This window comes from Rutidosis leptorrhynchoides, chromosome 10 (genome assembly GCF_046630445.1).
Source record: "Rutidosis leptorrhynchoides isolate AG116_Rl617_1_P2 chromosome 10, CSIRO_AGI_Rlap_v1, whole genome shotgun sequence".
Lineage (NCBI taxonomy): Eukaryota > Viridiplantae > Streptophyta > Magnoliopsida > Asterales > Asteraceae > Rutidosis > Rutidosis leptorrhynchoides.
In genome coordinates, this window is record NC_092342.1 from 63,573,749 (window position 1) to 63,588,079 (window position 14,331).

General features: G+C 34.6%; 3 protein-coding genes across 4 annotated transcripts; all 3 read right to left on the bottom strand.

The window, feature by feature from the left end:
• Positions 1–843: 843 nt before the first annotated feature.
• On the bottom strand, positions 844–1,254 carry LOC139870326 (uncharacterized). Its single transcript, XM_071858153.1, has one exon. It carries the CDS (start codon positions 1,252–1,254, stop codon positions 844–846), a length of 411 nt encoding a protein of 136 aa, XP_071714254.1.
• A 1,982-nt stretch (positions 1,255–3,236) lies between these two features.
• LOC139870328 (uncharacterized) lies at positions 3,237–9,377 on the bottom strand. The gene is made up of 10 exons (XM_071858154.1): positions 8,964–9,377; positions 7,068–7,205; positions 6,822–6,918; positions 6,070–6,185; positions 5,852–5,947; positions 5,497–5,553; positions 5,271–5,378; positions 5,090–5,174; positions 3,905–4,042; positions 3,237–3,679 (listed from the first exon to the last, which is right to left on the bottom strand). Exons 1-10 carry the CDS (start codon positions 9,375–9,377, stop codon positions 3,570–3,572), a joined length of 1,359 nt encoding a protein of 452 aa, XP_071714255.1. The 3' UTR covers positions 3,237–3,569.
• Positions 9,378–10,371: 994 nt separating this feature from the next.
• Positions 10,372–12,359, bottom strand: LOC139872988 (ATP synthase gamma chain, chloroplastic-like). Of its 2 annotated transcripts, none has more exons than XM_071860917.1 (2): positions 12,283–12,359; positions 10,372–11,619 (listed from the first exon to the last, which is right to left on the bottom strand). In XM_071860917.1, the coding sequence occupies exon 2, from the start codon at positions 11,485–11,487 to the stop codon at positions 10,372–10,374; it is 1,116 nt and encodes a 371-aa protein (XP_071717018.1). In that variant the 5' UTR covers positions 11,488–11,619; positions 12,283–12,359. The 2 variants fall into 2 exon arrangements, with proteins under 2 accessions (XP_071717018.1, XP_071717017.1); XM_071860916.1 differs by having other exon boundaries at positions 12,233–12,351.
• Positions 12,360–14,331: the final 1,972 nt, after the last annotated feature.

Genomic DNA, 14,331 nt, shown 5'->3' on the forward strand with positions numbered 1-14,331 from the left:
ACGAATGAGCCGATGGTTCATGCAAACCACACTGTTGTGTTCTTGTCCTTGTATGACTTGTCCATACGACCAAGATGTCATCTGCATGAATGAGGTGACTCATTCGCACGAATGAGTGTCACTCGTACGGATGACCTAGTCAGTTTGTTGTATGAATTGTGATTTTGTTGTGTTAATCTGATCTATTTTTAGTATGTTTAGATTCATTGTCCATTGGTATGCGATGCTTGTTATGAATTTTTGATTGTGCTCAAATGTTCTATGTGTGTTAAACCATTTATTGCATAAGAATGTGACCTTAGAATGGGATCGGTGGTCATTTTGACCTATTTGATGTGATCATGTATAATCCATTGCTTTGGTTATGAATATAATTGAGATATGATTACTGACTTGATTTGTATTATTCTCGGGTGATAAAGTGAAAGTGAAGGCTCAGTAATGTTAGACTACTGAGTATGTTGGTAATCAGTGAGTGGATCTGTCTATGGATATAATATAGAGTAGCAAGTTGTTCTACTATAGGTATACTGTATAGTTAGATTGCCATGAGTTAGATCGTTTCCATGTGTTATATGATTGTTGATATGTTTTTGTTTATGTGATACTATGTGCACAAAGTGTTCAGTTGAAAGGAGTCGACCTTGATCTGTTAGGCTAGGCTCAAGAGGTCAACCTTGATCTGTCAGGTTGGGTTCGAGTGTTACTAAATTACTATCTATGAAGTATAGTTTTGAATGACACATGTGTTGCGTCTAAATTACTATACGAAGGAGTGAGTAACACGAACTGTCGGTAAACTCTAGCCCGATCAGCTAGTGGTTGCAGGCCTGGCCAGACCGCCTAGCCTCTTATGGTTGTAATCGCTATGCTTTGAGCAATTAATATGTTGTGGATGTAAGTTGATGTAATTACTATAGTTGTTGTATTGTTGTTATAACTTCTATGAGGTGATGTTTCTATGTTAGTGTAACTTGTTACTGTATCACTAATAGCTCCAATATATCTACTTATGATACCTCTATCATTAAGGGTCTTCCAAATCATCTTTCGTGGGACACAATCATAGGCTTTTTCCAAGTCTAGAAAAACCATCTCTAAGCTCTTTTGTTTTTTCATGTACTTCTCCATAAGGCTCCCAATAATATGAATTGCCTCAATCGAAAAGCGCCCAAGCATGTAACCAGATATGTTCTCTGAAACATTTGTTTTGCATCGAAGTCTAGTCTCAATCAGTTTCTCCCAAAGCTTCATAATATGAATGAGTAGTTTTATACGCTTATAGTTTCCGCATATTTGAGCATCCACTTTGTTCTTTTAAATGGGATTAATCTCACTAAGTAGCCATTCTGTAGGCATTTTAGAGCATCTAAGCGTCTTTTTAAAAAGACATGTCAACTACCTAACATCATCATCACCAAGACACCGCCACACATCTATGGAAATAATAAAACATAATTGCAAATTGATATTTGAGAGAAAAAAATAGAAAAGATAAATAAATAAGAAAATAATAACCAGCCGATGAGTGCCCACCAATTTTGTTATGGTGCCCATTGAATTTATGATCGACGTCTCCCCACAACGCCCCAACAACGTGACACCACACTTGTTTTTGGTATTGTGGAGGTCCACATAAGAAGCCACACCTCACAGCAAGGTTGCAAAAGACGTGAGACGGGATCGAGACGGTCGGGTCTTAAAAAAGGTCGAGACGTTCGAGACGGGGTCGAGAGGGGGGTCGAGACGGATGTTGATCAATGTTGACTTTTAATATATAAGTATATAAATGTATATATGTATACATATTTTAAAGCCAAAAGCTTTAGTTGACTAATTTGTATTCATAATCGATATCACCGTTAATTTAATACAAGAAATTTAAACTAAATTACGGCAAATTTGACCGATGTTAACGAATTTCTGGTTTTTCCGAATTTTGACAGACTTTGACCCGATTTTTTTCAACTTTGACCCGAATTTTGACCATTGATTGTCATATTAAACGGTTATCTTCGAGACGAGACGGGGTAGTCACCAAACCGTCGTCAAGACAGGGTCTTTTGAAACAGTGCCTCACCTGCCCCATAACGAATGGTTCTTAACGATACTTAGTTAACCGGTTAAATAACACTTTGGACACCTGATAACCCGTTAGCTAATTAATTACATTAAAATTAAAACATAAACAAATTTGAAAAGTTAATATAATCTTTTTATTTTAAAAAAAAATGATTGTCAAACCGATATAAATATTTTTTTTGTTGGAGCAAAAAAAAGGTTTAATAAACTCAACACAAAGTTGCTGATCTCGTATGCGTGTTAGTGCAGTATTAATTCGAGAGTGATGAAAATAGATAAAGTGCACTAATACATAGATGATTTTAGCAATTTTGTCTCAATTCAATTTAATGATAATTTGATACGACTGTTCATGTAAATTTTTCCTTCTAGAAGATATTTCTACTATCTGATACTTTTGTCAAAACTGGTTGTTGCACAAATGGTTCAAATGCTACGTAACTAAAAGTAATTTTATTCTATACGGGAATAACCTTGTTAGTCAATCGGCCCAATTTCTAATACGTCTTTATAATTGACATTCAAAGATATGATTTAAAATTAGTGTTAACCTAATCATGATATATCTTTTACTTTCTTGGAACAAAATAAAGGAAACAGAACCCAAAAGAAGACGAATCAAAAGCAAATATCATGCTTATACATGCTACTTTTTTCAAATAAACTGTTAAGAGATCTCACATATACACGGCCTAATCAATTTATATTGTAGTCGTTTTTAAATTTTAACCATTATCTAATCACTTTAAGATAAGCTGCAAGTTTTAAGTGACAATCGAATCTAAGACATGTTATGAGCATATTTAAGCGCTTTCGACAATTTCCTTATCACTTGTTGCCAGGGGCGAGTCTACGTTTTACGCGAGGTGACGAACACTACTAGTTTGAAAATTTTGTGTAGAAAATACACTTTAAAATGTATAGGACACCACTAAATTTAACTACAGGATCCCATATGTTTTTCGAATTAATAGCATTTCCTTTAAACTGTATAGAATACCACTAAATTTAACAAGTCTTACCTGATATATACTTTGAATTTGTACATTTTTAAGGTAAACAATCATTAAAATAACATCCAAATATAATTAGTACTAAAAAATATCAAGACCCCATTTAGTTTCATTTCTGAAATCGCCACTGCTTGTGGCCTTCTCCATATATTATTGTCGGCTTTAACAAATAAATTACCAAGCACAACTACTACACAAGATTTCAAGTCAATGTTAAGATGTATCAATAGTAAATCAAAATAAAAGAATGTAATTGATAACACCAAAATAAGTTGTGAAAGCTTGTTGTTTCAAAAACATGTGTATCGGCAGGGACATGTTAGCCCTGTGTTGACTTTGTCAACCCATCCAGCGGTCCCCGGTATAGATAAAGCTTGTATTGTCGATTTATAGATAACTAAGCTAAAACATTCAACAATTTTTTGCGAAGAAACCACGTAAGCGGTTGATGCTTCGACATCTCAATATCACACACTATTTTCTTGCCACCAAAGCCTTTATTAGCTGTCCGCTGCTACGGTGTGAATCTTGAGAAGTACTATCAAACATGTTACGGGTGATAATGAAATGGAGATTGCATTTTTCTGTTCACAAATAAACCAAAATTCAGAAAATATACTAATTCTCGACTTAGTAAAAGCAAACAGAACATAATACTTGTCTAGTACTGTGTTAGTTACTGTATTTTTGTTTTTCTGCAAAATAGATTAAAGAACACCATTGTGCTCTCACAATGGAGACAAATTTCTATTGATTAATAAAGTGGGGTAAAGGGACAACATTCAAAATAAGTTAAGGTTAATGGATACCTTGGTTCGTAAGGAACTGTAAAACGGGACCCAGTTGCGATTGCATGATAGGCAACATAAAGGAGGCCAAGATGAGTATCACGTGATGCCTCAGACAATCTCCTTCGAACACCAACATACAGTTCTCCATTTCCCTCCCTGGGAAAAAGATAAACAAAGAATCAAATATTGTGAACTGTAAATAAAAGTTAAATGTATAAATTCAATAACAATTTTCAGGTCCGGTTGTTCTTTGTATATTAAACTTACCGTAGAAAGATGACATCATCACCAGGTAGCAATTTCTTTTCACCAACAAACTCACTCCATCCAGTAAGTTCACCTGGGACATATATTCAAAGTTGAAAAAGACGTGAGACGGGGTCGACACGGTCGGGACCTTACAACGTCGAGACGGGGGTTGAGATAGACGTTGACTGGCGTTGACTATATATATATATATATATATATATATATATATATATATACACGTATTTTAAAGCCAAAAAACCTTCGTTGACAAGTTTGTACCTCTAATCGCTATTATTGTGAATATAATATGGAGAACAAATAAAATCGCTGTTCAAAAAAAAATTTATGGAGTACAAAAAAGTAACACTAAACTACGTCAATTTTGATCAATTTTAACCGGATTTTTGACGTTTGACCGGTGTTGACCCAACCTTTCCCGCATATATATATATATATATATATATATATATATATATATATATATATATATATATATATATATATATATATATACACACACACGTATTTTAAAGCCAAAAAACCTTCGTTGACAAGTTTGTACCTCTAATCGCTATTATCGTGAATATAATATGGAGAACAAATAAAATCGCTGTTCAAAAAAAAAATTATGGAGTACAAAAAAGTAACACTAAACTACGTCAATTTGATCAATTTTAACCGGATTTTTGACGTTTGACCGGTGTTGACCCAACCTTTCCCGCATTTGACCCGACTTTTGACCGTTCACCGATTTATTAGAAGACGAGACGGGGTCGAGACGGGCTAGTCACCAAAACGCCGCAACGGACGTCGTTTACAACATTGTTCACAACTAGTCAAAGCCCAATATAATAAAAAAGAAAAATTCTTTATGAATTCAGAAAAAAGAACATATATATACAGTATATATAGATATGATACATTTATTAGAAGAAACTAATAAAAAAGTCTAACCTTCAAGTGTATGAGAAAAACGCCATTGATTGCCACGAATATCGAATGCGACTAATTCTCTTGAAGGTGGCTTCAGGGACGCATCCTGAGTACAAAACTCATAATTAGTACCTCGAACTAATAGATGAAAAGCACAAGTAGACACCATCGGTCCCACAAAAGCTAATAAAGCTTAATTTACCAATTGAGTCAAACAGCCAACTTCTGTAATTGTGTGGCAGAAAAACGGGACAACGCAGCTTGGAGGTTGTGGAAGTACTGGATCTTGTATTGGTACTATTTCGTTTCGCTGATTCATTCATACAAAATAAGACCATGAGGGCTAACCGAGGAGAGTATAATTTCAACTATAATTAATAGGTAAATATTCTTTATTTGGATAACATAATATAACTCAATAAGCTCACATTATGAACCGGCAAAAGTGTTATTTCAGCATACACTTGTTCTGTCTCCGGCTCAGCCTGAAATATCCAGATTCTATAGTCAATCGTATAGGTGGTATAAAAAGTATAAAATAAGAAATCTCAAAGGGCTTAGCTTATTTTACTTTGATTATACATACATATGTGCGTGTGTGCGCGTGAGTGTGTATGTTATTATATATATACATAATCTGTTATTTAACCAACTATTGAACACAACCTTAGATCTCAATTAATATCTTCATAACTCGTCAGAAATGAACTTATATCCAATAATATACTCCGTATAATATATAAATAAATAAATAAATAAATCTTTATGATGAACTAAACTTACGTAAAGCTGCACATCCAACACATAGCATAATATTTTGTCAGGCAAGCATATATCAGGGAGCTCCTCCTCTGACCCATGATGCATTGAGGCCTCCATCTGTGAGAACAAAAATATCATATAACAAAACTTATAATCTGCAATTACTGTATAATGATGAAACAGTTATATCATATTCACAATTATCAGATAAAGTCTCATAAGAAGATGAAACAGAACACCTGTTGTCTGTGTCCTTTCACATGGTAGTACACGTGTTGTCCAGCACTCGGAACACAAATAGACAGTCCCGCAGATGCGTGCCATAGATTATAGCACTCTGCATCAATTGGGTGTCCTGAAAATCAAGATATATAATAGTCAACATAGGTCAAAAGTTGTAAAAATAGATAAATATGCAGATACCAGCTTTCAAAAACTAATCAATTATTACCAGATGCCCGATAGTTGATAGCGGATTGACTGTTCGACATGGTAACAAAAGTAGAACTCCGTAGCAAAATTTAATGTGGTTGTTTAGAGAAGGATGTGTTATAAGCCAATGGTATCAAGCAAATATATAGTTCAGATTTTCGGTTACGATCTGCTTTCGGGCCTTAAAGTCCGTGAAAAAAAGCCGGTGTTAACGTATTCCGCCTCGACCCCATAGAAAACGCATGACACACTCACGCGATAGATGCATACGTTACAAACCCCTTGCATGAATTTTTGTTTCCATTCTCATCAAAAGTCTCCACAAAAGGACAGTCCCAAATTCTTCTTTTAAGTTTGTACATATAGTAATATCAATCACTAATCAAAACAGGACGCATGTAAGCCACTGGTATTTCCATTACAATCTGCCATCTGGCCGTGTCACATGATAAATCATATGCTATGAATCCCTTTAGACCCGACCCAACCCGACCCAACCCGACCTGACCATCTAAAAATTCTGACGCGTTCGACCCAACCAAACCCATTTAGACCTGACCTTTAATGTGTTTATCCTTCCATTCTTGCGAAGACTCAAAAAACGGCAACCGGTCATTTCTTTTCAGTTCGCCCAAATCCAATAGCTTTAACGTTGTCTGAAAAATACTTAAAATGTCGTAAAAGCACCGCTACAAATATAAATTTTATACCTATTTTTCTTATTCAAAGCTTCTTGGATCCTAAAAAACACTTGATTATAGATATTTGAAGTATCATTGCTTCCCTCCAATCACATTGCACCTACCCCGCCACCATTATTGAATTTAAAATTCAAATCCACATACTCACCTTCACTGTAATCCATTGGCATAACATTTGCATCATCACTTTGGTCTTGAACTTGAATATCAAGTGAGGTATGCCCTGCATCGTTCTTTTCAAACTTTAAGAATTCAAAGTTACGGTCCTATTTGCAAGCAATATCTTTGATCCACCCAGATCTTCGAGAAGCATTTGAGATGACAGTAGGGAAAACATTGCCTAGCTAATCTTCCCAAAAGCACAGTAGAAATTTTAACTTTTTTTGAGACATAATTGTTACACTTGACTGTGTTTCCAGTTAAAACGTGATGTATGAAGCTTTGTAATGGCTCTGATTGTTGGTTCGTGTGGTTAGTGACATATGAATTGGCATGTCGACAACGCAAGTTTTCATTAAAAGTAATGCTTGAGATTTGTAGGTTATCATTATGGGATGGTGTGAGTGGGGTTCGGAATTAGTTAGGGTGAAATTGAAGTGATTGGCCGAAGGAGAGGCTAAAAAGGGTTGAAAATGTCCATGGCATATTATCGTTAAAGGCGGTTGAAGGAGGTGGAGGTTGTGAAATAATACTGTTGGAGGTGGGGTGGGGGAATATTCTCAGTGTTTCAGAACTCGAAATTACTCGGCGAGTACTCGGTTTTTGCAACTCGGGAAGTAATTGGCAAGTACTCGGTCAAAAGTCAATCAAACTCGGCTAAAACTCGGGATTACCCGGTAAATCGGCCATAACTCGGTCAAAACACGGAATTACTCGGAAATTCCATAAGAAATAGGTAAATATATCAGCATGGTTGCAAAACTCGGATTAAATCGGCGAGAACTCGCCGAGTTATCGTTTTCAGTAGCTCACCGAGAACTCGATGGCTAACTCGGCCTATAAATCGGTCAACCGCCGGTCAACGGCGGTGAACAGCCGGTCAACGGCGGTCAATTATTCAGATCTCGCCGGAAATGACAGGAGAAAGAAAAGAAGATGAGAGAGGAAGGAAACAAGTTGAAACCGGTCACAAAGTAGGTCGTAAGTTGCTTAAATCTGCTGTGACTTTTTGAATTTTATTAAAGTTTTTTGTGGAAAAGAAGATAAGAGAGAGAGAGAGAGAGAGAAAAGTTACTCTGTAAGTTGCTTAAATCTGTACTCCATCTATTTTCTAGGCATATTATATACCATTATTTATATTTAAATATATATTATAATTATTAAATTATATTATATATTTATTTATATTTATATATTTTTATATATAATACCAGATTCACTTTAGATTAATTTCTTTTACTTTTGGCAAATGACAATAAAAGTCCCTAAAGTTTAACAAAATCAAAATAACATGAACATACTTGATATATTATACATATATATTGAAAATAATTAGTTATATTAGAAAAGTCAACAAAAGTCAACATCCGAGTACTCCTCCGAGTTCTCCCCGAGTCGCCGATTACTCCTCAAAAACCTCCGGCCGAGTACTCCCCGAGTCGCGAGTTTTAGAACCTTGTATATCAGTCAATACTCGGTCAGAATCAAACTTGGTCAATATCTGAGTACTCCCCGAGTTTCCGAGTACTCCCTAAAAAGTCTTGACAGAGTACTCCCCTAGTAGAGATTTTTGCAACCTTGAATATCGCCATTAAATTTTGTTGGAGGAGGTGTAAGTTGAGAGAGCATTTTTTATAGAGCAAATCCTCCCACAAATAGGTAATGATAAACATTAATACAACAATTTTAACGTTAACATATAGGAACGTTTGCCCATTTGACCCATTAACCATTTCAACCCGTTACCCAACCCAACCTGACCCATTGAAAATTTTACCCGTTTGACCCATGACCCATTTCAACCCAAAACCGTTTTGACCCGTTACCCAAATCGACCCAACCTGACCCGTTTTCCAGGTATAGTTACAAGCTCGGGATGATGAGACAAATGTAGCATTTATATCCGAGCTCGTCATAAAACCAGCTCGGCAACCAAGATGGGTTACGAGCTCACAATTGATGCAACATTTTGATTCATACTCATCACCAGTTTGGCAATCAAAATGAGTTACGAATTTGAAATGGCGAGACGGGTATTTAATGTGGGAATGAGGTCCCAATGATGAGAAGTATCTTTTGACAAAGATGAGTTCCGAGTACTGCCCGAGTTGCCGAGTACTCCCTAAAAATTCCCGACTAAGTACTTCTGAGTATCGATTTTTGCAACCTTGAGAAACAAACAGTGCAGTTAAAGAAGGAAAAAGATAATTTATTTTCCTAACAAAAATGAATAAATCAGTGTCAATATTAACCATCTTTATATAAACCATGTTGTTGTTTTTTTTATATGAAATATGTACGTATGATCAAGACTTAAACAAGTCTGCTAATGAGTTTGTAAGAGTCACACAATTTGTCAGTACAGTACACAAAAGTCTAAACCTCAACATGCCAGTCACAGTAACTGTCAATTATGAACCAGGTTGTCACTCAATCTGGGTTGTTTTTGCTTCTTAGTCTACGCATAAGAGCAATTACATATCTTAAAAAATGCCTAAGTTCAAAATAATGTATCCCATCATATATCAATAATATACAAATACTTGCCACTTTGAGAGCTGCAGTTATTTGGAAGCTTATTCTGGTGGATTGCAAGTATAGTTTGGGTTAATTGATTTTTGAGGCTTTTCAGATTGTATTGGTGATTCATGTATCTGCTTGATTGTCTTGTTGGGCTGTATGTTTTATTTGTTGTTGGGCCGAGGGTATGTCCAGCCCGTGTATTGTTTTGAAAATTAATATATTTTTCCGTTTGCCTAAAAAAAAAAATATGCAAATACATAACTGATTATCAGGGCAGTATATAATGAAGAAAGCAGAAAGAAAGAAATGCATACCTTTGATTCAAAAGAACTTTGAATTTTAATGAAGTACATTATCAGAACGTTTATATCAGCTTACAACTTTCGGGTACATATACATCTGTACCAAATTAAGAATGCATCAAACTTGATTCGCATAGCTTGGATTTAAGTCGCTAAACGTTTGAGCAATATCCAGTTCATTCGAAAATCTAATGAATAAGGTAAGGTGCAATGGAGAGAAATGATTAAAATGCTTTTTAAAGGATATCAAGAACATCAAAAAACCTCATTTCGTATTCAATTGACAAAATTCTTCTAAGAGATTCTACATAATACCACTCAAACGCTTGGATGCTTTCTCGAATTCAACAAAAGAACACAACAAAACCCGATTTGACACCATTTTTTATTTTTTTTGGAAAAGCCCAATTAGACACCAATTAATCTACAAAAGTGCTTCAGCTCCGGCAACAATCTCAAGTATTTCATTTGTAATCTTAGATTGTCTTTCACGATTATAAACCGACGAAAGACTCTTCTTCAAATCAATTGCATTATCAGTAGCATTACTCATTGCATTCATCCTAGCAGCAAGCTCGCTTGCTAACGATTCCTGTAACGCCCTCAAAATCTGATTATTCAAATAAAGAGGCATCAATGCATCAAGAATCTGAACAGGATCTTGTTCAAACTCCATATTCGGTAAAAACCCTTTACTTTTACCCGTCAATTTATCTCTCTCCACAAACAATTTCCCTTCTTTTGAAGTTAACCTAAAGAATTCGTCTTCACTTGCATCAACCGAATTACCGTTCCCGTCACGAATTTCCCCTTTAGCAGATAAAGGAAGCAACGTATGAATAACGGGGTTCGATCTAACCAAAGAAACAAACTTTGTGTACAAAAGCTCAACTTTATCAACTTCTTCACTTACAAACAAAGAGAACACGTCATCAGCTATAACTTGCGAGTCTTTTGCAGTCGGATAACCGTCTCCTTCGATAAACCGATCAACCGAAATATTCGGTCTTCTTATAAAATACGAATTACCCTTTTTCCCGACGCTAATAACAGTGTAATCTAGTCCCTGATTCTTCAATTCAGCGATTCGGGTTTCGGCTTTTCGAAGAACAAAGTTGTTGAAACCTCCACAAAGGCCTCTGTCTCCTGTAATTACAACAAGGGCGACTTTTTTAACAGGTCTAACGATCGTTAACGGTACGTCAACGTCTTCTGACTGGAGTTGTTGGTTGATGCTGTAGAGAACGTCTATAAGTGCTTCAGAAAACGGTCGGCCGTTAACTACTGCTTCTTGGGCCCGTCGGACCTTTGCTGCTGCTACAAGCTTCATTGCTTCAGTGATTTTTTGCGTGTTTTTCACGGTAGCAATACGTTGTCGAAGGTCACGAAGATTGCACTTGATTAGTTGGAAATTTGATAATCTTGAAGGGTGGGAGGTATTAGATTGAAATAATCTCGAATGATGTTGAACGAATAACTTATTGGTGTAGTGAATCGGGTGGTCTGAAGATACAGATGGCGAGAACTTAAGTTGAGACATTGATTTTGAAAAGTTCTTGCTAGGGTTTTAATGGAAGTATTTTGACAATGAAGTTTATCGAAAATTCCTAGGATCGTGTCAACAATTAAAAATTAATAATGTCCTTTTTCTACTAAAATCGGTTTTGAATACCTGCAAGAAGAAAAAGCAACACTTTTTATAAACTTCAACATATCAAAGCCTCATAATCAAATTTCAAAATCTCAATTTAGAATACATTATAACTGCAGCTTACAACTTACTAAGGCAGCCATAATTTTTTATTTGAAACATATTCCTAATTACATCACCAAAAACTAGTCGATTTAAACGTCTTCTTTCACATCAAACCAATCACAACAATGCTTCAGTTAAACCCTAATTTCATATTATCCTTTAAAACATCAATACAATTATAAAATCATGCATATGCTACAATATGAAGTAATTCTTAATTACATCATCATAAATTTACATAACTGATTGGTATTAGCTGACGTCATTCGAAATTTAAGTGGAATACAAGTACATAATGTATGAACTTTGTTTATTTCAATATAGAGATAACTAGCAGCTGAAGTGGTATAACTAACAATACATTGTGATATCATTAGCATTAAAATCATGGATGTATAATTAAATTTGATTACTTCATTACAACAATCGATGAAGTTGAATAGCTGCATTTTACATAAAAACAATGAAATGCAACATAGAACCCTAATTAGAGACAGAAATAAACATGATATAAGAGAAATGAAGGTACCTAAAATCTGGATATGTGTTACAGATACTAACAAGACATGAATGAATTACCGCTGGATTTTCACTATATCGATTTGGGTCTACTTTGAAGCATCGCAAGATAGATAGCCCTGGTTTGGGTTTTTAATTGTTCTCGCAAAAACTTTTGGGTTCAATATGGGCTTATATTGTTTCTAAACATGTGTATCGCCAGGGATATGTTAGCCCTGTGTTGACTTTTGTCAACCCATCCAGCGGTCCCCGGTGGTCCACTGAAGCTTGGCGAAACACCATCACCCATTTCCCCACAGCATGCCAGGCCCGATAAACGAATTTGCATTGTCATTGTTTCAATCTTCGCATGCGTGGGACCAAGGGATCATTTGGGCCCGGTAAGAATGGTTTTTGATCCAATTATTTGGAAAATCCTCACCTAGTGGGAATCGAACCCTCACCTCCCCTAAGAGAGATAAAAGTTGTTTACATTTACGCTTTTTTATTCTACTTTCTTTGTGTTTGGCACACCAACTAGTTAACAGCTTGAATTTATAACTTTAATAGGATTGTTAGAGCACAGGGAGTCGTTCGGTGTTAAATCTCAGTGTTAAATTTAACACTGGATTTAACACTGAGGCCAAAATAGGGGAAATGCTTCAGTGTTAAATTATTATTTAATTATTTTTTTAAAACTTTTAATAATATTATTTAACACTTTTATATTATTTGATTATTATTTTTAATACATTTTAAATTATTTGTATTCATTATTTAATTTATTTTAATAACACAAATTAAAAAAAAAAACACACACAAATATATAAAATAAATAAATATAAATATATTGAAAGAATAAAAGTACTCCATTTAGCCTAATAATTTGGCCTATATTTAGCCCATTTCTTTTCTTTAAAATCAAGCATGTTACCCTAATAATTAAAGAAGAAAAAAAGCTGCAGCTCATCGTCTTCTTCATCTAGTCAGCTGCAACTCACAAAAATAGAAAATAATTAAAGAAAAAAAACTAACTGAATAAAAAAAGAAAGAAAACCATATGATTCAGCGTCGGCTAGGCAACGGTGGCTGAAAACGGTGGATTTTAACGGTGATTTAACGGCGGGAGGGAGTGGGATTCCCACCGTTAAAATGGTATAACGGCGAAAATAATCGTCGACTCCTGGTGCTCTTATAAGTTTTGTTTAATATATATATATATATATATATATATATATATATATATATATATATATATATATATATATATATATATATATATATATATATATATATATATAAAGTACGGAGTATAGTTTATGAAAAGTATAAACTCTTAAAAAAAATTAAACTATCAATAGTGACTTATGAAAAGAAATAGAGCTTATTAAATGAAAAATAAGTTTCAGCTTGTTTACCAAATATTTATAATAAAAATATGTTTCAGTTACCAGCTTCAGAATTAAACTTCAGCTCCAGTTCTACTACATAAGTTCCAGCTCAAACAATAAGCTCAAGCTAATTTCATCTAAACACACTTTTTGTGAAGAGGTAAAACTAAAGGTTAATGATTAATCAACCCCAAAATTGATAGGTATATACAAAAATTCTACAAAGCTTTCGGTGGATAATGTTAGCATAAAGCAACAAAGTCACAAAGGTCAAATTACCATTTTAGGTAATTTGACTTTAGGATCAGAAGGTGTCAACTTCATCATTTCCCAATATAGGTCATCACAAGAGTGCATATGCAGCTGAAATCATTGGATACAAGTTACAAGACAAACCGCAGACTTTCCCTTTATGTAAAAGTGGTTCCAAAGTATTTTATGGATCCTAACTTAAACTATAAGTAACTGTTGTAATGTATTGTGTATAAAAGAACACTTACCAGCCCGTAAATAATTCAATTCAATTGTATCAAATATTATCATTCAATACGAAATCAAATTATCTTAAAATCAGATAAGTCCGACTGTCTAACGACTAAGCAGCAATGAAAATTTTCCTTTTTTTTTGTCTATTGAATCCATCATGTTTATGTACTGATGAATTGTAATGTACAATTCATTGATGCATGAAAATAGTAGATGTAACAATTTTTGTGTTGAATTTATCAACTGATTAAAT